This window comes from Martes martes (genome assembly GCF_963455335.1).
Source record: "Martes martes genome assembly, chromosome: 3".
Lineage (NCBI taxonomy): Eukaryota > Metazoa > Chordata > Mammalia > Carnivora > Mustelidae > Martes > Martes martes.
This window is the reverse complement of record NC_137890.1, coordinates 45,347,695-45,371,837: the sequence shown is the minus strand read 5'-3', so window position 1 is coordinate 45,371,837 and position 24,143 is coordinate 45,347,695. Positions and strand designations below refer to the sequence as shown.

The 24,143-nt window shown below is 36.4% G+C and overlaps 1 protein-coding gene across 4 annotated transcripts in view; it reads right to left on the bottom strand.

Annotated features, from left to right (window-relative positions):
- DIAPH3 (diaphanous related formin 3) overlaps positions 1–24,143 on the bottom strand; it is a gene marked incomplete at its 5' end in the record, with an annotated part of 496,633 nt that overhangs the window by 337,821 nt on the left and 134,669 nt on the right. For all 4 annotated transcript variants that reach the window (XM_080798921.1, XM_080798920.1, XM_080798922.1 and 1 more), the window contains 4 exons: positions 2,833–2,938; positions 4,978–5,114; positions 9,508–9,577; positions 9,668–9,742. In XM_080798921.1, the coding sequence (XP_080655047.1) occupies positions 2,833–2,938; positions 4,978–5,114; positions 9,508–9,577; positions 9,668–9,742 (388 nt within the window). The remainder of the gene's footprint in view (positions 1–2,832; positions 2,939–4,977; positions 5,115–9,507; positions 9,578–9,667; positions 9,743–24,143) is intronic.

Here is a 24,143-nt window from a genome sequence, read left to right as displayed (position 1 = left end):
CAGATTCCAGCAGCCTTACGCTCATTTGTGTGTCCAAGTAAGGTTCTGTGCAAGTTCGCTGTATGTACAAATTTGCCGCCATCACCACAATCAAGATACACAACTGTTTCACCACACACAACTCTCTGCTGCCATTTACTTATGGCCACACCCACTACTTTCCCAGACCTTATCCCAAACCTGTGGCGACCACTAAACTGTTCTCCATCTCTAAAACTTGGTTCTTTCAAGGCTACTATATAAACGGAACCATCCAGTGTGTCACCCTTCAGGACTGGCATTTTTCAAGAAAGGTAATTCCCTGGAGATTCATGTAAGTTGTTGGGTGTATCAATAGCTCATTCTTTTTTGATACTAAGTATTCTGCGGTATGGGTGTCCACAGTTTAACCATTCACCTGTTGAAGAACATCTCGATTGTTCCCAATTTGAGTCTATGACAAATAAAGCTGCTATAACAATATGGGTATGGGGATGTGTAAGAACCCGCATTTCATTCATCTGGGTTATGTTCATGAGTGTAACTGCTCAGTTATAGTTATGTAACAATTTTAATATCAACACAGCTAATATTTCTGAAAAAGGAAGATCCCCTTCAACCTCCATTTTACACTGACTTCGTTTTTAATTTAACAAAATTATTTTGTAAGGCTAGCATTTACTCAACATTTATGGCAAATAAACTAAACATTTTAAATACATTAATCTATGTAATCCCCACATCCACAATGAGGTAGTGATAAATATTGTCCTTCTCTTACAAGTGAGAGAACTGAAGCATAGAAGTGGTCTGGGGCATGATCCCGAGTCACAGAGCCAGGATGCCAAGGGCCGGAGCTTAAATTCAAGCTGCGCAACTCACAACTCTAGTCCTTCCATCACAAGACACCACTCCTCCCATTCTAGGGACATGTGTGTTATTAGATCAAAAAGTACATATTAGTAAGGGCACCTGGGTGGCTCAGTCGGTTAAGGGTCTGCTTTTGGCTCAGGTCATGATCCCAGGGTTCTGGGATGGAAACCCGCATCCAGTTCCCTGCTCCATACCCGCCCCCACCATGCATCCCCAACCCATTCTCACTTCCTCTCATTCTCAAATTAAAAAATTAAATCTTTAAAAAGAAAAAAAAAGTATACATTAGCATAAGAAGTATTTAGGCGATAATGTTTACATGTGATTATTACATTTCCTAAGTGAAATTTTAAGAATTGTACATGAACTCTAATATGCTATACAAATTCATTAATCTGATAACCGGGTGCTATTTGTACAAATACTGTATGAGTAAAAAGTAACCTGGCTACCAAAGGAAAATTCAGATAAGGTAAGTGTTCAGCTTTTCTCTACAAAGTTTCTTCTTAGTTTGCTTTTCCTTGGGCTTGTGGCAAATGGGAGCTCTGGAGCCAGATGAGAGGAGAAGGGAAATGAGAGCAACGGTGCATAAGCAAAAAGAATCTAGAGCACACATCAAAAAAACTGAAGGAGCGGGGTCCACATCAGAGTGGACAACACATCCCAGACTCCCATTCCTATGCTCTCTGACAAGCCCCGACGAGTCAGGAGGGGCTTTTTTCCAGAAGCTCCGGTAATGAGACTTACGCAACAGGGACCACACACTCAAATCTCCAGGTCTGCCTCCTGCCCAGAGAAAACAGGGTTCTGTGCTAGCCATTCACAAAGACTGTCATCAGGAAGATCACCGTCACAAATACCATCATTAGAAATGCCACAGTGAATTTATTCATTTGACTATCCTTAAGATTTTCAGCCTGGGAATCAAATACCATTTTATTTTAAAATTAAACATGGAGATTTGGTTTTTCTATTGCTACCACATTGAGAAACAATATGAAGGTCAAGCTACCCAGAGCTTTAAAATAAAATTTAAAACTGTAATTTTTTAGGGGCACCTGGGTGGCTCAATCAGTTGAGCGTCTGTCTTTGGCTCAGGCCATGATCCCAAGGGACCAAGCCCCAGCACTAGGCTCCTGGCTCAGCGGGAAGCCTACTTCTCCCCCTTCTCACCTGTGCTCTCTCTTGCCCTCTCTCTTTCAAATAAATGAAATAAATAATGTTTAAAAAAAAAAAAAACAACTAACTTTTTTACTAATTAAGTGTGAAATAAATTTACTTTATAGCTATTAGTACATCTTTGTTTTTGAATATTGCTACACATTAGAATCATCTGAGAATCTTTAAAAATCCCAAAAGCCAGGTCACGCCAATTAAATTCTAAAAATATTGGGAAGTGGGAGTCAGGTATCTATTATTTCCTTAAAGATACTCAGGTTATTAGCAATACTTGTAACAGTAATAACAGTAATAAAAAAAAATTTTTTTTTTAAAAAAAAAGGAGAAATTAAATGAATATTAGTTATACAGCTTGGACAATATAATGGTTAAGTCTAAAAGTGACTGAGAACTTAAATATTTAAATATCTTTGAAAATCTCAGTGTAACTTGGCCTCATTATTATTTATGGAAAGTCTTAATTTTCCAACATAAAAACTAATAGAACAATGAAAAGCCATAATTCACTTAACTGCCCAAACTTAAAATTTGTAATAGTCAACTAATGAGACTAACCAAGAATAAATAATTTATGGACTATATGTTTTAGAGAGATCTCTAGTAAGTCAGCTTCTAAGAAAGTAACCTAAGGAAATAATAATAGGTATATGCCAAGTTACATCTGTAAGATACATTATTAGAATTCTATATGTTATTTGAAATATTATAAAATATTGGACAACATGCAGGATTTCATATTTGAATATAAGCCAGTGAGCTAACAGTTACAAAACAGTACATAGGATTAGACATGAAACCTACTTGCAGTTGAACTGAATCATGTCGGAGACCTTCCACAATAGGTGAAAATCTGTCAATTTTTCTTTCTTCTCCAGCTGATGTTAAAGCTTCTAAAACCTCTTCAAGGCTATCAGAAATTTTGAAATTAATTAAATTGCAAATAGCAAGTAATCCAAATGCCTAACTACAACTGCTTAATCTACTGAACTCCAGAATCACTACTCCTAAGCAAGAAGCAACATTTTAAAAGCTAAGTACATAGCACGTATCAAGTACTAGCTACATGTTTTTATTCATTTATTCCTAATAACCCTATGATGAGGGTTATTTATCAAACACTTATAAAGTGCTTTCTACGCATCAGGCACTATTTAAACCAGTTTACAAATATTAACTCTTTTTAATGTATATAGTTCTATGAAGTAGGTTTTATTATCCCTTATTATAGATTAGGAAACGGGGGAGCGGGGGAGTTAAGCAATTTGTCTGAGGTCTCACATCTCCTAAATGGAGCAAGGATCTGAACTCAGTCTGTGTGGTGAGCATGGTCTTGGCGTTCTTAACCACTACACCATCCTTCCTTTTGAGTATAAAGAAGTCTGGTAGCCAAAAATACATCTTAGTAAGGATTTATAGTCAACACAAGAAATATACTTGTTACTCCTTTAAAGACCAGTGTGTTAACACAACCTAGCGTACTGGAGAAACTCAGTTCATAGACACAGACATGTAGGCTGTTAACATTATCTTCATCATCTTGATAACCTATGAAGTCAAGAAATGATAAATACAAAGTGGAGGAAGGAGGTAGTGAAAAAAAGAGGAGGAAAAAGAGACGGTAAAGAAAGAAGAGGGAAAGCAGAGGGACAAGAAGGAAGGAAAGGAGAAAGTGGGAAGGAAGAAAGAAGGAAAAGAGAAGAACCGAGAAACAAGAGGGGAAAGAGGGAGGAGGAGGAGGATGGAATGGGAGGACAGAGAGCGGAAGGAGCAACCTGTGCGTCGGGGATAAGTAAACTCTTAGGGTTCTGTGATACGATTAATAGGGTACTCTGAAAACGGGAAAGGGAACGTGCTGAAGCTGTGTCTGGCTTTGTGTGCTGGGGCTGCCTCTGGGGACCTCCTCGTCCACGGAGGTGCGCTGTAGCTTTGTGTGCAGACAACTGGAGGGCGAGGCCAGAGTGGGGCCTGCAGACTTTCCGGTGAGGCCACCCTGGACAGGGACAGCCTGACACTCCTCAGCCCCCACACAGGTTCACCACAAGGACAAGTTTCAAATGTGGGCAGAAGGTTCGGCTTACAGGCCTTTGCCCAGCCTTCATGAAAGGGCTATTTCTTTCTGTTCTGTTAGTTGTTCCATTTTCTACTGTCTTAATCCTTTCTGTTTGCTTTTTGTTGCAAGTTTTTATTTAAATTCTAGATAGTTAACATATAGCATGATAGCGGTTTCAGGAGTAGAATTTATTGATTCATTGCTTACATGTAACACCTAGTGCTCATCACAAGTGCCTTTATCTTCAGTCTTTTTAAAAGGCATTTATAATAATTTTTAAATGCATCTTATAATAAGTATCCCAACCTTTAAAAAAAAAAAGGTTTACCTTTATAATTATCTGTTAATACGTATGTAATGGTCTTTTAGTTACAACCTTAACATATATGGATAATGTCTTTAAAGTTTAAAACTTCAGGATATACTTTATGGTCAGATTATGTACCCTCAACCAGTAAAGTACTACTCTTTCATAGAACACTTTTCAAATCTGTGTTATAAATAGATTTTCAAATAGTATGATGTTTGCTTTTATAAGGGAATATACATGAATTTGAATTAACTCTATCTGAAAAACAAAAATATGTAAGAAATAGGATCCATTCATATATTTTTTTAAGTCTTCACTGAGAATTTTTGTTTAGGGTTTGAAATCAGAACATTTTAAAATAAATATGACAAAATCAGTTTTTCATAGAAACATGTTAGCCTAGAACTACTATACTGAGAAATCATTATTACTCAAACATTTCTGTTCAGCCAATTATGAATCTAAATCAGTTGCTTAAGTAGTATTCATTTATTAACAATAAATTCCAGTCTAGAATAACGAAAACATTAAATAAATCAAATTATACTGTTACATAGTATTAGAGAAATGAGTTGAGAAGACTTACATGCTTTCCTCTCCTACAATGCATACCGCAGACAGGAGTTTCACCACATCTGTCATTATACTTGGGTGCTCGGGATCGATGGCTTTGGCTAATAGAGAAAGACTCCTCTCTTCACTCATAATTCTTTCCAAGCCATACTATAAACATTTTGGAAATAAGAGGCTAAATGTTAGCAGTTTATTGAAAAAAATAATAACACCCTAGAGGAAACATCATTATTTAAAAAGCTGATAGGATACTCTATTTTTACATTTAGTAAAAGCCAGAAAATGAATATCATAAAAAATTTTAAAAGAATAAAAATTCATAAAAGTACTCATATCAAGAAGTAGGAGAGTCAACCAAATATAAGTAACTTCTCAAAGGTGATTTGATAATGGTAGGACTAATAACTATTAAGTAAGTAAGATAAGTAACCCCCTGGAGAAAGGGAGAAGCAGTGAGGAAAACTGAGATTTCCCAACACAAGCACACAAAATGAACAGTCTGTTTCTGAACCAGACCCTGAGGGCATGAGCAGCTTTCCTGGGAAGGAAGGTGGATAAGGGATACACTATCACAAGTAAACACACAAATCAACTCTATCCCACAGCAATAGAATGAGAACCACAGGGGCAATGTCAAGTTTCCAAGCCAAAAGTAAAATTTTAATGAAATTAATCCAATATATCTAAAATACAATCATTTCAACACAGTCAATATAAAACATTCGTTGATTATTTTATTTCTTTTCTTTGCTACATATTCAAAATCCGGTGTCTTTTTTCTATTTACACCACATCTCCATTCAGACAAGTCACACTGCAGGTGCTCAACAGCCACATGTGGTAACTACGTAACAACAGGGCAGACCTAAAGAGTAACACTGAGTTACTAAGATGGGCCCAAGTTGAAAGATGATTTGGGCAGATACCATGTTGAAACTGCCATGAGGAGCATAAGTATTCTAATCAGAATGATATTTTATCATCAGAAAGACAATGCAGTTGTAAACACATTAAATAAATGGGATGATGCCAGACAAGGATAAAGTTTGTTTGCTACTGCTAGGATGTCACATCCAATTAGAAGATAAGGAGTCATGTTAATGACTTCGTGTTTTGATTTAAGGATGTATACATCTCTTAGGGCCCACTTACAATCTATGGAAGATAAGTATCAAATAACAGAGGATAAATAGAAGCAATAAAACGATACGATTTATCTTCCATGCCTCCCGGAGGATCTTTCTAAAGAGTGAGAAATTGGTTGATTAGAATTACTACTGAGCACAAAAAAGGACCTTAATCCCAATAACAGACCTATGAACTATGGCTTAACTCAAAATTAACACAAGGTATAAGTATCAAAGTTAAATCTGTAACAAGCTTAGACCCAAATGCTGTGAGAATGAAATCTTATTTATAATTTTCCTATCTCACAGATGCCATTTATATAAAGAAGCCGTTAGTTAACTGTGCTAAAATACCCCATTTGCTTTAAACTGCTTTCTAAGGAACACAGGTATGAAGGAAGCAGCACCCGCACGGCAGCCAAGGGCCCCAAGATATGCTTCCCGGAGAAACTTCCCCCTCTTATCGGTGATGGGGAAAAGTTTACGAACAGACTGCGAAACCAGCCAGGAAGTGATCACTTTTGTGACGCCCTGGGCTGTCTCATAACTGGAAACAACAACAAAAAAAAAGCAGGCATGGGGCCAAGAACCACAACATTCTTTAATAATCATTCCAGGGAATTATCAGAAGCATAGAAAGTACCACCACTTAGATCCAATTCAAAGAGTCAATCAATGATTACCAAGAACCAAAGGCTGGCTCTGTCCTAAGAAAACCGAACTGCCGAGTACGCTGCGAAGCCCTCCAGCCCTAAACCATTAATGTGGGGAGAGCAGAATGTGAGCATTCTCAGATTTCATAGTTTTGATTAGCACCCCCCTAACCCCTGGAAGGTTCATCATCAGCAGTATTCTGACTTTGCTAACATAAACACACATAGTGCTCATTTTAAGGCTGGAATGAGGCCAGGTTAGCACTACTGAGCACCTAGAACTACAGACAGAATTGCTCCCTACTTGAATAAAATTACTCTTGTTCAGTTATTTAAAAAAACAAAGCAAAACCAAACAAAAACTGTCGACTCTGAGACAAATCATCAACTTACCAGTGCTAGCATCTAAAGTGCATTAAATGAAGCCTATTATAAGGTTAGAGGCAGTGACAAATTTTGGAAGGTCTAAGGATGTCTCTCTACTGAATGTCAAGGACCCACCCAGGTTTATAAGAAAACTCATGTATTCTAAACTATAGACTAAAGCCAGGTTCCCTTTGCATTCTACTTGAGACCTATTATTACCTAATAGATGGAATTTCAAGCCACTGCAAGGGGGTTCAGTGGGAGAAGGGGAAGACCTTAGATCCCTGTGGAGGATGATCAACAAGACATGAATACTGATGCTGAATAATTCCCTATGGTGAGTTAATCCCAGGAGCAAAGAGAAGGAGCAAAGAGACGGTTGGGACTGCTAATGGGGCTGGCTTCAGGAGCAAAACACCTTCGCTGCGGGTGCACACTTTAAAGCAACACTCAAACAGTTAACTGACCAGAATGAAGCCCTTGTTCTAATTATCTTTTAATTCAAATATATTTAACTTCTCATCCCTTTGTTTCCCCCTGATATTCAGTCTTTTTCCACTTAGAAAATATTATTTAGTCTAGTTTATTACATGAAATCTACTTTCACCTGTTACCAGATTTGTTCATTATATTAATAACCAAATACTAGTACCTAATAAGGTACCACACTGTTCTCTTAAAACCTGTATTTTTTCCATCCTTCAAAGAACTCCTATAAGTACTGCACAGTGAGATAAATGAAAATCATCAACAAATCCCGGGACAGTCTTTATTGAAAAATTATTTCATATATTATTAATGTTAGAACTCAGACATTATAATACTAATTCCAAGTATCAGTAACTTTTTATTCGTGTGAGTACAGGTGATATCAATCAACACAAAGACAATATATTCTAGCTCCACAGATACAAACTATAAGCAAAAGCAGTCTCTTATAAGAGAACACACTATATCAATTAGAACCTAAATACATAAAGTTTACCCGCTCTCCAATTCAGTCTCAAATCGAGCAGGAATATTATGGTCTATATAAACCACTTCACCTCTCTTTAATTATGGTTTTCTCAAATTCAAAGAATGATGCACAAGATCATTCACAATACCTGGAATCGAATTCTTACAGAACAATGAGTTCAAATCTAGAATATATTTGAATATATAACAACATAGAGCAGATTTCTACATCACATAGTCTGCTTGAAAATATTCTCTGATTAGAGAAGGCAGGGAGGTAAAAAATATTTCATTGGTGGGCGCCTGGGTGGCTCAGTGGGTTAAGCCGCTGCCTTCGGCTCAGGTCATGATCTCAGGGTCCTGGGATCGAGCCCCGCATCGGGCTCTCTGCTCAGCAGGGAGCCTGCTTCCTTCTCTCTCTCTGCCTGCCTCTCTGCCTACTTGTGATCTCTCTCTGTCAAATAAATAAATAAAATCTTTAAAAAAAAAAATATTTCATTGGTTAAAAACAAAACTCAGCTCAAGAAAATGCTGAAAAATAAGACAGAAACGACCAGAAAATATGTCTTTGCTATATTTAGTAAAAAGAAATATGAATGTTAATAATTTAAGTACCAGTACTTAAGGGTGTAGTCTTCTAAAGGCTTATTTTTTTTAAATGTGAAAATATTAAAAATTAATCAGAAATATACAGACAGTTTTTCTCTAAAACGCAAATCATCCTAACACCATAGGTAAAATTCCTCTCCTGCTGTCTAATGGCAACTAAAATACCTATCATTACTGCACCCATCATGAGGTAGATATGTTTAGATGTTGAAGCTAAAGACATGGCATGGGATAGAGCTAATTTCCACAATTAACAGTACAAATTCTATTAAAAAAGGAAACACTGTCAGATACACATTTACAAACTCGGCAGACCCGCCCTATTACCTTTAGTCTCAATATTATTTACATTACACATCACTGATCCATTTCTGGGACCTGTTTCCTATTGGTTCACATTAATTTCTTTGCAGATTTAAGTTCCTAGACTATAAAAACTGTCTTTCCAACTTGATTCTTTGGTAATAAGTATTACTGCAGACCATGTCTGATTATCATGTATGATTTCAAAACTTACTCATGCTATACTTTGAAAAGGAAGGGAGGGCCAGAGAGGGGAACAAAAAAGAGTAGAAAGGGAGGATTAATGTGCACATGAGGATTTAAGCATCAGGAGAGGATCTACTCAATTCTCAAGTTTCTCCTGTTGAGAGATGGTTGATTTGATACAAAACTAGAAGTCAATGCAATGTAATATTTTGTCCTCTATGTACGCAAAAGCTTATCAAAGCAGTACATCTCTTTAGTACAAATTCCACAACATACAACTCTATTTCACAGGAATTCTCTAAGAACTGGTGAAGAATACAATATAACTACCTATGTACATACCTGTGTATTCATCAAAGCCTTTAGACACTGTATAACTTTATGCTGATTCTTCTTTACAATTTTTTCTTGTCTGCATTGGCATAAAAAATATCAGTATTGGAATTATAATTGGACACACAAATGTAGCTTAACTGAAAATAAAAATGAACAATATACTTACATTTTGCCAGTAATCAGTCTTTCCAAAATGTCCAGTAATAATCCAAGCCCCTCGTGTCCAAAGCTTTGTACCCAACTGATAAACAGAAATAAAAGGCAGTTACACATAGTCAGTATTCTAGTTTGGAATATCACAATAACGCTATATAGTCACAAATATTTGAATAATACCAGGTCCAAGAATAATACCAGGTGCAAAATCAATCATGATTCATCATCATGTGAAAGGAGGAGTAGTGATGGAATCAAACAGCTTGTGAGAGCTGACTGTGCCAATCACTTCCATTCTCTGTGTCCAGTGACATCATGTAGTAACTAAAATCTGCCATGTTAGAAGTCTTATACCACAGAAATCAGCAAATGCTGCCAATGAGAGCATCTCCCCCGACCCAGAGAGCAGAAATCAGGCAAGATTTAAAGAGGGAAGCTTCAGGGATGCCTGGGTGGCTCAGTCAGTGAAGCATCTGCCTTCAGTTCAGGTCATGATCCTGGGGTCCTGGGATCTAGGCCCACATGGGGCTCCTTGCTCAGTGGGGAATCTACTTCTCCCTCTGCCTACCACTCACCCTGCTTACGCACTCTGACAAATAAAAATAAAATCCTAAAAAATTTTTTTAATTAAAAAAGAGAAAGAGGTAAGACTCAGATCTACATAAAGATTGCTGAAAAAATTTCAAGATATCAAAAGGGATGTCTTAGGAAAATTTCTCAAACCACTGACATGCATTCGACAAATGTTAATTTCCCAAGTTTCAAAGTTCAATTTTTTTTTTTAAAGAACTTCATGGTTATTTTTAAATGAATATATTCATCTTGACCAAGCCACCTCTTTTCATAAACCAACTGGTATAATCACAATACTGTAATATAAGGAGGACATCACCACCAAAAGTCAACAGCTCACCTTGATTATAGAAAAACTACCTTAACGGATATTAATATACTTTTCTAGTAGTGATTTAAAAAGCCCGAACAATAAAGAATATATTCTATCTCCAAAAAAGAGGGAGGAAGGAAAAGATAGGATATATAACTTTATTTCTTTGTATATGTTTCCATGTATGGTTTTGTGTGTAACCCTTGAAAAATGGAACGTTAAGGGCAAAATTTCATCCGATAATTAAAAGCAATTCTTAAACATGAAGAACATGTTTAAGTCACATACCGGTATATAATATCATTTTCTTGACACGATAGAACATTCCCCACGACAACAATAAAAATGAAACACATTTTTAAATGAAAAAAATAAAAATATTATTTAAAAAATTCACCTTCATTTATACACTTGTGAATACAGCTTATTTAACTATCAGTGTTCAGAATCTGATTCTCCCCACCACCTAACTAAACCAGGAATGTACTTAAGCAATAAACATACTGATTCCTACAGAGGAAAAGCCTAAAGATCACTATTACAGTGAAGGTGAGAAAAACAACTTAAGTAGAAGTCAGTGTTTTGAAACCGGGTGCTACTTCAAAAGTGATGAGTTTACTCTCCACTGTCAACAACACACAGGTTACCTGAAGGCATTTCAAATCTCACTTTCATGTTTCATGGAAACACCTACAGCAACTGCTTAACTGTTTACCTTGTTGACATCCTATTCTGTATTTTTTATTTCAAATGAAGCAGAAAAGTTTGAAATCAAACACATAAAGAGTAATTTGAGAGGGTCACCTGGGTGGCTCAGTTGGCTAAGTATCCAGCTTTTGATTTCAGCTCAGATCATGGTCTCAGGGTCGTGAGATCAAGCCCTGTGTCGGGCTCTACGTGGAGCCTGTTTGAAATACTCTTTCCCTCTCCCTCTCCCCCTTCCTCTGCTCTCTCTAAATGGATAAATAAGATCTTAAAAAAAAAAGGAAGTAATTTGATAGTGTTACTTGGGCTGACACGGAGACACAAGAACAGATTCTGTTCATCAGGCCCTGTTGTGTTACTAAACCCACAGCAGGACATCAGTATTTTGTTTGAAGTGAATTCTTAACAATCTCTATATACCAAGTATATCCATGAAGATATTCTAAAGTTAATATGATTTAGGATTGTTCATACTACCATCTCCTTCAATCATTGTGGAAAATAGAGACACTATTCCTAAAACTGCCTTATACCAAAAAAAATTTTTAATTATGTTAATATAACAAAAGACTTTGTTTCACTTAACATGCTTATGTTGGAGCCCACTATAAAATTTAGGAAGCCTCGGGGCTCCTGGGTGGCTCAGTGGGTTAAAGCCTCTGCCTTAGGCTCAGGTCATGATCTCAGGGTCCTAGGATCGAGCCCCGCGTCGGGCTCTCTGCTCAAGTGGGGAGCCTGCTTCCTCCTCTCTCTGCCTGCCTCTCTGCCTACATGTGATCTCTGTCTGCCAAATACATAAATAAAAATCTTAAAAAAAAAAATTTAGGAAGCCTATCAAACCAAATAAATCAACTTAAGTCTTGTGGTCTGAGTAATTAATAGAACATATCCTTTTTTTTTTTTTTTAAATCACACTGAATATAACAATTATAACCAGAATAGTGGGACACACAGAAGTTCTCAAATCAGTTATTTCTGGACCCACCATATAACTCTTCTGCACTACAGACTGTGAGTCATTAAAATAAAACTTACATCCACTCATGCATATTACATACAAACTAATTCTCTATAAAATAAACTTAATAAATTGAATGTAAAGAGGACTTATACCAAATTACTTTGTACTACAATCTTTAACTCATGGTAGAACTCTCAATAAAATCAGAGAGAAGGCTAACAACCTAATGAAAGTCAGACTATACATTTCATAAAACACCAAAAACAAGCAATTGAAGACAGGGCACCAGGGAGGAAGCAAAGATGCTTAATAACAAAGAAACACTATATTTAAATGTAAAAAGCTGGTAAAAGTACTTACTGAAAAGTAATATTAAAACACAAATTAGATATGCATAATAAGGCTCCCTGTTTTCTTAAAAATTTGCCAGGCCAGGATAGAGTTGTACGAACAAGTTGTCACTCACAAACTCAATTTCTCAAAACCTCGACCCCCCCACCCTTACTATTTTCAGCAATATTACTTTTAAAATGAGGGACCAATATTACTTCTTATCTTTTCTGGAAAAGATGTTCAAGATAAAAAGTGATATTGAGTAGGTAGGTCTGCAGCACTGACAGAGGTTCATTGAAATCCATAGCTTCGTACAAAAGTAAAAAATTTCTCATCATCAATGTAAGAAGCAACCTGGAGAAAAAATTATCAACTGATCTATAAATGATCAATCTTCAGAAAACAAAATCTGTTCTGTTTCTTCTGTGCCTGTCAGCACAGTACCATCAGGCATTATGTGGTTTAGCTACAAACTGCATTCATGGATGAACGAGCACTGTGCAAATGTTTCTTCTTCATGAATAGAAATGACATAGAGATTAGTATGTCATTTGTATTGGGAAAAAATTGCTTTAAAACAGCAAAAAGAAATGTGCTAAGTACTAATTTAACACAAAATCTACCTCTTAAAATTCTATAACAGGAAATATCAAACTCTTCTCTTTTAATTGCTTCAAAAAAAAAATCTTCTAAGTATATTGCCATTTAGCACTTTCCTAGCAGGGGGCTCAAAGAAGGAGCAAAGAAGAGGTGAAGAGGTAACAGAAGGGGAGAAAAAAAAGGAGAAGGAGAGCAGGTCTCCAGGATTAAACGTTCAAACCATCTTTAAATAAATGTTCAAAGCAGCTTAGCCTTTGAAATTCAGTTATTCCTTCCTCAGGATGAAATCAAAGGTATGCAAAGTGGTTTCCTAGGTATTGTTGGCTTTATGAAGCAAATACAGTCACCTCATTGAGCAGGAGAGGCAATCATCAGGTCTCAGATTTACTCCCTGGCCAAAGGAACACTACCCCTGTGGGTTTCCCACAGGCTACAGTGAGTTACCCTCTCTCCTCCCAAATGTGCTCCGAGGAGGAGAAAGACAAAGGCATCAGAGATAGTCAGAGCTGGAATAATACCCACCACATCCTAAGGGCAACCTGACCAGTTACATACACCAGGAGGGTAAAGGCCATTTCTAATAGGTCTTTAAATTCCCCAGCACCTGGAACAGACTAAGCACAGTAACAGTTTTAAAATTGAATCTCCTTCCATTTCTCTATTTCAGGTAAAGAACACACAGAGAGAGGTTAAGGTCACTTAGAAATAGCATCCAGGTCTGCTAGTGCCCGGGCTCACAGCCTTACTTTATAGATGTAAAAAAAGGTACAAAGCGGTGACGCCTCCCCTGCGTTCTCATTGAGCCTCTCAACCTTCATGCCAAAAACATCAGTTCTGATTTCGGAACAGGTACTTATCCGTACTGAACCAAGGATGATGAATCTAGAGTCCTTGTCCTTATCATACTTTAGGACTTGATTGACTGCCGCTCAAAGGGTGATGTTCATTACCACTGAAACAAATGTTCGTTAACAAAGCCACTCAGCCTTTTGGAAGGGCTCATTGTGTGCCCAAGACTGCAGTAGGTATGACAAATACAAAACTGAATAAAACATGTTCTCCGTCCTTGAAAGGATCACAGACTAGTGGTTGAAACAAATGTTGAGCTAAATTATCTCCATAATGTAATAAGTGTTATAATCATGATGCTAAGGAAACAGAAAAAGGATCTACCTCTCCCAGGAACAAATTCACTGAGGTCTGACCTCAGTCTTGAAGTCAGAGAAAGAGCGGTTTCTGAGGCAGAGGGAGAATACATACAAACATATTAAATATGAAAGATGTGCCTGCGCTGACTACCAGAGGTGGCTGTATCAGATAAAACCCAAAAGGTAGGAAAGAACTTCTGGAAAAAAACTCTATACAATGTCATGGGCAACGGGAAACCATTAGGCCTATGTGGTAGGCAGAGTAATTTTACCCCTACCCCCAGAAAGATGCCCATGGCCTGACACCAGGAGCTGTGGTTATCTGATACAGCAAAAGAGAAAATAAAAAAAAATCTGCACTATTGCTGAACTTACTGATTAGTTCTAGATTTTAGAGATTCTTTCAACTTTTCTATGTAAACAACCATGCCATCTACAAATAGGGACAATTAATATCCCTTCCTTTTTTACTTATATGTAAAGTATATAAATAGTAAACTACTTATATATAAAGTAAATAAAGTAATACTTTTTGTTCGTTTCATTTGTGCTTCATTGCTCTGGCTAGAAATTCCAGCGCTGTGTTGAACAAGAGTGGCAAGAGCAAACCATCCTTGCCTTGTTCGCAGCCTGAGGGGGAAAATTTTGAATTTCTCACTTTTAATGTTAGCTTTAAAATTTTTGTAGATTCATGTTATCAAGTGGAGAAAGTATTCCTCTGTATTAGTTTCCTAGAATAGCTATAACAAAGTACCACAAAGTAGAAAACTTAAAAGAGAAGTTTATTCTCATAGTTCTGACTAAAAGCCCAAAATCAATAGGGCCAGGCCTCCTCTCTGATTATGGGTAGAACTTTCCTTGCCTCTTCTTAGCTTCTGGGAATAATGGCTAATCCAGGATTTCCATACCTCTCACCATATGACACTTTGTCTCTCTCCTCAAAAGGACACAGATTGGATTAAGAGCCTACTCTGTTCCTTTATAAACTCATCTTATTACAACTGTAATGACCCGATTTTCAAGTAAGGTCACATTCTAAGGCATCAGGACTTAAAAACCTTTTTCTGCAGGACACAACTCAATCTACAACATTTCTATTTTTCCCCAGTTTTTATCAGGAGTAAGTGTTCAGTTTTGTCAAAGCTTTGTCTGCATCTATTGATACATGATTTTTCTTCTTTAGCCTTATTAAGTGCATTATGATGAAGATTTTCATGCTTACATTCATGATAGACATGAGTTTGTAAATCTGGGGTTTGGGGTTTTGTTTTATTACTGTCTTTATTTGGTTTTACTAACAGCACCAGCTTCATAAAATATATTTTATTCCCTGCTCTTGTATTTTTCGGATGAGATTGTGTAGAATTGATATTAATCTTTTCTCACATCTTTGGTAGAATTCTCCAGGGAAGACATCTATACTTGAAGATCTTTTAGGGAGTCTTAAAAATCATTATTTAATTTCCTTAATAGAGAACAATTCAAATTTTCTTTTCCCCATGGGGTGTTGTAGTACTTTTAAGAACTGGTCTTTCAAGTTCTCCAATTTCTCTTTAAAGTTTGTTGTCTGCCTTACTACTCTGGTGACACAGGGTCTGCAGTGATACTCGGTTTTATTGCTGACCCTAGTAATTTGTCTATTTTTTTCACCGATAAAGATTTAACAGTTTTATTAATCTTCTCAAAGAACTACATCCTCGTTTCATTGATTTCCTCTATTGTTACTCTGTTTGCAATTTAATTGATTTCTACTCTTTATTATTTCCTATTTATTTTGGATGTTTTTATTTTGGATTAAAATTTATTGACTTGAGCCCTTTTTCTTTTTCTCTACCTAACGTAGGTATTCAATGCCACAGATTTCCTTCCCAGTACTACTTTAGACATATGCCATAAGTTCTGAAAGGTTGTAATTTCATTAACTTCAGTGTATTTCTTTTATTTCCTTTGAGATTTCTTCTTTGACTCAAGGATTATATACAAATGTGTTATCTACTTTTCAAATGTTTGGATAGCTTCCTGCTATCTTTCTGTTATTGATTTCTAGTTTGACCCTTTTGGGGGAAGAACACATTTGGTAGGATTTTAATTTTTTAAAATTTGATGAGGTTTGCTTTGTGGCCCAAGATATGGTCTATGTTGGTATATGTTTTAAGAATGTGTACTCTGCTGCTAGATGGAATGTTCTATAAATACACATTATGTTCTTTTACTTGATAGTAGTGTTAAGTTCTTATTGGTGATTTTCCAACTAGGTGTTCTACTGATTGTGAACCAAATTGTGAAGTCTCCAAATCTATTTGTGGATATATCTATTCCTTTCAATTCTAGTATTTTTGCTTCATATACTGTGCACATCTGAGGTTTGAAGTGTACACTTAGGATGGGTCTTTCGATGGACTGATTCATAAAAATACATCTTTTTCTTTACTCTGAACACTATAGGATATTAAAATAGCCATGAGCATCTTTTAATGTTTGCATAGTATGTTTTACTATCTTTTCACTTCCATCTGTCTATATCACTATATTTGAAGCGAATTTCTGATAGAAAGCATATAATCAGGTGATGTTTCTTCATCCACTCTGCCAATCTCCTTTAATTGGCATAACCATTTATACTTAATATAATTATTGACATGTTAAGGTTTCACTCTAATATTTTTTTTATACTGTTCATTCTGTTTGTTCATTTTCTTTTCCGTCTTCTTGTGGTTTACTAAAACGTGTTTTAGAATGCCATTTTTTAAATTTTTATTTATCACATTTTTTATTTATAGCTCATATAGCTTTTCTAGAGGTCAATCTGCGTACATCATAATATATCAAAGTTTACTGACATCATGCTGTAAAAGTATTCTTCAGGAATACTTTTACTGGCATCATCATTTTACAAGCTTGAGTGAATTGTACAAACTTTCTCTCCTGTTACGAATCAAACAGTGTCCTTCAAAATTCACATGTTGAAACCCAAACCCACATTGTGACTGTATTTGGAGATAAGGCCTTTACAGAGATAATTAAGGTTAAATGAGATTGTAAGGATAGGACCCTAATCCAGTAGGACTACTGTCCTTGTAAGAGGAAGAGATACCAGGACTGCACACCCACAGAGCAAAGGCCATGTGGAGACACTACGAGACAGCAGCCATCTGCAAGCCAAAGAAAGAGGCCAAATAAGAAACCAGCCCTGCTGGCACTTTACCATGGCCTTAAGGCTTTCAGCCTCCAGAACTGTGAGAAAATAAGTTTCTGTTTAAGCCACCCAGCCTGCAGCATTTTTGTTATGGCAGCCCAAGCTAACATACCTCCCTTTATGCATCTTCACCCTCCCCATTTAGAGTATAGTTGTTTTACATATTTCTTCTACATAGATTTAGAACCATATCAGACAAATACAATTTTTGCTTCTACCAAACTTAACTTATAAAATTCAAGAAAAATATACTTATGCTTATTTTTACTGACACTGCACACTTTTTCTTCCCAATATTTCAAGAATGCCCTCTTCTATTGTTTCCTTCATTTAGAAAATGTTCTTTAGCCATTCTTTTAGGGTGAATTTTCCGGCCACAAATTCCCTTTGTTTTCCTTCATCTGAGTATGTCTAGATTTCCCCTTCATTCCTGAAGAATACTTTTACAGCATTTAGGATTCTGAGCTGACTGTTCCTTGCTTTCTTTATTTAAAAACTGCTTTACCACATGCTTTAGGCCTCCATAGTTTCTGATGAGAAACCCAGTATCATTCCCTTGGTTCTCCCTGTAACTAAAGCAGCATCTCTTGCTACTTTCAAGATTTCTTTCTGTTTTCAGAAGTTTGACTAGGATGCTTCTCAATAGGATTTCTTTGGGTTCATCCTATTAATGATTCATTCAGTTTCCTGAATCTGTAGGTTTATATCTTTTGCCAAATACAGAAAATATTTAGCCATTATTTCCTCATATACTTTTTTATCCTGCCTTTTCTCCCAAAACCTAGGATTTGGATAAGAAACTGTTAAATCTTTGATTATAGCACCACAAGTCACTGAGGCTCTGTTTTTTTTTAATTTTTTCTCTGTTCAGACTGGGTAATTTCTATTATTCTATACTGCAGTTCACCAATTCTTTCCTCTCATCCCTACATTTTGTTGTTGTGTTCTTCCAGTAAGTTTTTCATTTCAGTTACTGTATTTTTGAATTCTAAAACTGAAATTTGAGCTTTAAAAAAGAATAAAGTTTCTTCTACATATTTGTTGAGATTATTCTTTTTCTCCCAGCATATTCATAATTGTTCACCTTTATGATGGCTCCTTTAAGCATCCTTATCAGAATATTCAAATAAATCAGGGTACCTGGGTGGCTCAGTCAATTAAGTATCCAACTCTTGATTTCAGTTCAGATCATGATTTTAGGGTTGTGAGATAAAGCCCTGTGCTGGACTCCCTGCTCAGATAACAGTCTGCTTGCCCCTCTTCTTCTGCTCCTCCTCCTACTCACTATCTCTAAAGTAAATAAATACAATCTTTTAACAGAATATTCAAATATCTCTGTCAACTCCATATTGGCATCTAATAATAATGGCATCTATTATTAATGGATGGATATGGATATGGAGTTGGCATTCAGCTTGTGATCTTCCGCTTTTTTAGTAAGCCAAGTGTTTATACTGAAACCTGGACACTTAGATTATTATGTTATGATACTCCATTTTTTACTTCAATCTCTTTATTTTTTTAGGTTGCATCCTATGATTCTGCTCCAGTGGATGAAGGATAGGTATCACCTCAATGCTGCCAAGTGAAAACAGAGGTCTATGATCTCTAATTGGCCTCCATTGACATTTTAGGAAGAGGTTTCTTTCTTCCTTTTTTTTTTTTTAAAGACTTTATTTATTTATTAGAGAGAAAGAAAGCCCAAGCTGGGGGAGCAGCAGAGGGAGAGGGAGAAGCAGATGCCCCACTGAGCAACAAGCCTAATACAGAGCTTGATCCCAGAACCCTGGGATCATGACCTGAGTGGAAGGCAGGAAAAAAATTAACTGAGCCACCCAGATGCCTGGAAGAGATTTCTTGTTATTGCTGAACATAACTGGGAGTCTGAGCTCCCCACCTGGCGTCCATGAACCTCCCTGGCAGGGAGAAGTAAGACTGCTTCTTTATGCTCAAGTAACCTCCACTGGAACCAATGGGAGGTGAGGTTTGTTTCCAAATCTATTTTTGCCAGTTGTATTAATTACCCTAATTAGATAATTTAATTAAAATTACATAAACAGACAAATCACTGTAAAAATAGCTATTTCTATGAGAACTAAGCCTAAGGCTTTGAAAAAGTTTTTTCAGTGACATTTTAAAAAGTGCCATAGAAGTAGATGTGGACACAAGTGTATGATACTAAGAGACAAGTGTGTAATACTAAGAGACATCAGCAGAATCACTTTTTAAGAATTCTATACTCTATACTTTATAAGACTCTCTACATTTCTCTTCCACCCTTAAGTACCAATATAAAGAAAATAATGCATCATGGATGTGGTTTATATAATCGACCTATAATCAACCTGTGTCTACCCTAAGAAGTAGAGTAGGTAAAGTCTGGCCTCCACATCTATTTCTACTAAGAAATGGAGTAGACACTACCTTGACCTCCACATCAAAAATCTAGAAGGAAAAAAAAATGGATTTTTAATCTTTTGAATTCAAAGGATGTTTAGGATATATGTGAATCATTTATCATTTCCTGCTTTAGCTCATTTTTCCAAAAACTAATAGCATTAAACAAAAGGACGTCCTCAGTAGACACATACACACGTCCACCCAAGAAGTTACAGTGCCTTTCTAAGTAGGCAGTATTGTACTTTTTTTTTAATTTTATGTATCATCTACTTTCCTCTAATGAACTCTTTCCATAAGAAAAATAATTTTTAAAAAAGAGGAAAAAAATAATTTTTAATTACCCCAAAGAATAATCTTACATAAACGCTTAGGGAAACACAAAGTTATTTTGCTAAAAATCAATATAAGAAACATCCTGAAACAGGAAAATAATATCACTGGTCACATGTGACAAAGTAACAAATTTTATACCTTAACCTTAGAAGGTCAGCTTTAATACTATGTAATATCCAAATCCAATTTACATTCCTCTGTCAGAGTAATATATCACCAATGCTGAATATAATTATAGCTTATTTTACCTTTCATTTTCACCTACTCTAAGCAAGGTGACTAAATATTTAAAATGAACGGGGTGGGGAGGGGGGTACAAAGCAATTAACATGCCCTGTAGGGCAAAACAAACATATACCCACATCTCAACCAATGGCCCATCCACAAAGATTACACTAAATTATACAGCCAGACAGGGAATTCAGAAATTCAGCAACTAAATAACATTCTGATTTAAAAATCTACCAAACTTCAAAATACAATCATTCATATGTATATTTTCTGGGAGTTGACTTTTAAAGGAATTAGGTACTTTAAACCAGTCACTTATTCTCACTTCCGATATTAGATAAAACAGTAGAATAACAAACTAACAAGTTTATTCTCCTGCTTACTTTTTAACTCTAATATATTGGAAGGTATAAAATGTCTAAAGTGTTCAAAATAAAATGAAAAGAAAACCAGAAGAAGTGCAGTGATGAAAAACAAATGACCAATATAAGAAACATGAGCTCTTGATCTTCAGATGAAAAAAGTAAGAGAACTACAGAGGTAAAATAACATATCCTAGCATGTGCTCTGATCAAAACTTCAGTCCACTACCAAAAGAAACATTGTAGAAAAAGCAATCATTGGGAATGTATGAAATATGAGTAAGGAGGTTTCTTAGTATCAAATCAAAAAATCATTACTTCAGGAAAGCATTAATGAATTATTCATTTTAAATTGACTAATTTGACCACAAATGTATGGGGAAGAAGAAATCATTACATTGCAGGTCTTCCTTCATCTGTTTTTCACCCTAAGTACTTGCTGCCCAACACTTGTCCCATAAACTTCATTATTAAGTCTATCATCTGCTCCTGATTCTATCAAATTCATTGCTACGTTCACTCAGCTGCAAATGAAACTATTTCATCTTTCAAGAGCCAATTCAAGTGTCCTTCTTTGAACTCCCATTAATTTAAGTTTCTCCATTGGCTTACTGGGTTTTACCCACCTGGCCCAGATATCCCTCTAGTTAATGCACATTTGTCTTTCTTTTATAGGAAAATGTCTCAATTTCATCACAAGAATCGTCAGGAGTTCTTCACCGTCCATTTATTCCATCTCACTTAATCTGGCTTCTGCCACCCAGACTCCACAAAATTGCTTTTCTCAAAGGTCACCAACCATCCTCCTCTTGCCAATTCTGAAGGTAATATCTTGCACCAGGTCTCAGGAACATTCTGGGTGGTTTATCACTTTTCCTATTGAAACACTCTCCTTCTCTTACGCTCAGGAAATCAGTCTTTTTGGGTTCTCCTCCTCCCAAATGACCACTCTTTCCTCTGTTTTCCTGGTTCCTCTTGCCTTTCTAGACCATGGATAAATTGCTGGAGATCCCCAGGACTTGTTCTGGGCCTTCTTCTATATCTTTACACACACACACACACACACACACACACACACACCCTCCCTGTCTTACCTGAATTCTCAACAATTCTCAGGGCTTTATGTGCAGTCTACATATAAACAATAGGTAAGTATTTGTACATTCTCCACTGAGCTCCAGACCCCATTATCTAGCTGCTTGATATCTCAAACTATGAAACTGAAACACATCAAACTTTACATGGTAAAACAGATATTTTGATTTTTTCCAAAATGCATGAGACTAGTAACAAAAGCATCTTCCCCTATCTGAGTTAATGGCATTACTATCCACTTATGCTCAGGTCACACAATCTAAGTGTCATTCTTGATTCCTCCTTCTCATTTACACCACACATCCAATCTGTCAACATGCCCTACAGTTTCTACCTCCAATTTGTCTGTAAAATCCACCCAACTCCTTGCCCCACCACTACTACAATCCTCATCCAAGCCATGCTCATCACTCCTGTGATTATGCCATAGTCTCCTTTCTGATCTCCCTGTCCACTCTTTCCTCCCTTTAATCCATTCTCCCCATAGCAGTTCCTTTTAACAAGTACATTTAGAAATAGGTCATTTCCTGTGTAAAACTCATTAACAGCCTCACACTTATTTAAACTAAAAATCTGATCTCTCTCCCAAATCACCTTAAGACTTCTCATGACCTGGACACTGTCCAACTCTCTGATGGCTCCATGGCCTCTGGGATTCCACTTTCCTCTCTCCACCCTCCTGCCTCACTGTTTCCCCACCTCAGGGTCTTTGCTGCTCAGGGGGTGGTCCAGGCCCTGCACCAAAGCCTGAGCTGCTCTTAGCTAATTCCTTGTCTTCTTAAGCTCCTAAGATTTACCACCTCAAAGACATTCTCTGACCAGTTTGCATCTAAAAGCCCTCTATCCATTACTCTCAGTCCCTTATTTTAACTAAAGTTGTATCTTCTACTTATTACATGTTTTCTAGATCTCTCCCCCATATGCCTCATTACTGTGATACTTAGCACAGCACCTGAGAATTCTTGTTGCATGAGTAGATTAACAAATACATCCTCTGCTACTCTGCTGCATTTTATCCAAACCACACAAAGATTTAATTAGGTAAGAGCTGGTGATATCACTTGCTCTATGATGTGTTAGACATTTCTCTCCAAATGGAATCTCAGTAATTTGAAGACAGGGAGAAGCTCTTGTACCTCTACTAGTTTTCCAACAGAGAAGTGTGTAAGGCACTCAAAATACTTGATGCCCTGTCCTGGAAAATGAGCAGTATATCATCTCATGCATTTTATTTCATGCTTTAATTTCTCTGTTCTCTTTACTATTCAACTCCATTTAACAAACACCCTGATCTAAAGTTCCATATTACAGTTCCACAACAACATAGTATTACGTGCACCACCTCAGAAATCCACAGCATGGTATAGAGAGCCCCCATACTTAGAGACTCAAGAATGCAAAGGCTCAAAACAAGCGCACCAAGAATATCACATGAGTTTCTCATCTGTAAAACTATTGTCCAAAAGGGAAGCCCCTAGTGACATGTGGATTTAAGTATAAATTCCATTCCTAAGTCCAAGACAAAAACTGAATTTTTAATTCTTTACTTAGCTCACAAAGCAATACTTTCTTTTTTCTTTTTCTTTTTTTCTTTCTTTTTTTTTTTTTAAAGAAGGCCCAGCATGTGGCCCAACACAGGGCTTGAACTCAGGACCCTGAGATCAAGACCAGGGCCGAGATCAAGGGTCAGATGCTTAACCAAATGAGCCACCTCTGTACCCCACACCAAGCAATACTTTTAAAACATCGTAACAAGGCGGGAAAATTAGTATAAATAAAAAACTATATAGATTCTCTGAATGTAGGATTCTAAATAACCAGTGTGTGTTAGGGTCTTCAGTTCAGTAATTTTTCCACTGAATGTATCTATCTTTGCAAGAAACCAAAGTATTCAGTGTCATCATAGTGATAACTATTATAGGTTGAACATAGAAGGCTTACATTCTCTGAGGACACAGACAATTATCACTGAAAAGCAAAGTTTCTCGAATTTCATCTCTATGGTCAGAAGCAACTATATAAGTTTAACACTCTATTCTTTCGTTGTCTTTTAAACAGTAATCTAGTCTTTTTGAATAATTAGTTTTCAGTCACATATTCCTTCTTTTATGCTGAATATCAAACTACTGTATTTTAAAAGAGGTTTGAGACCCTATGTTAATTGTGACTGACTTTACATTTGAATAGAATTCTTTTTAAAATTTAATCTTGGCTATTCAAATGGCAATTTATATTT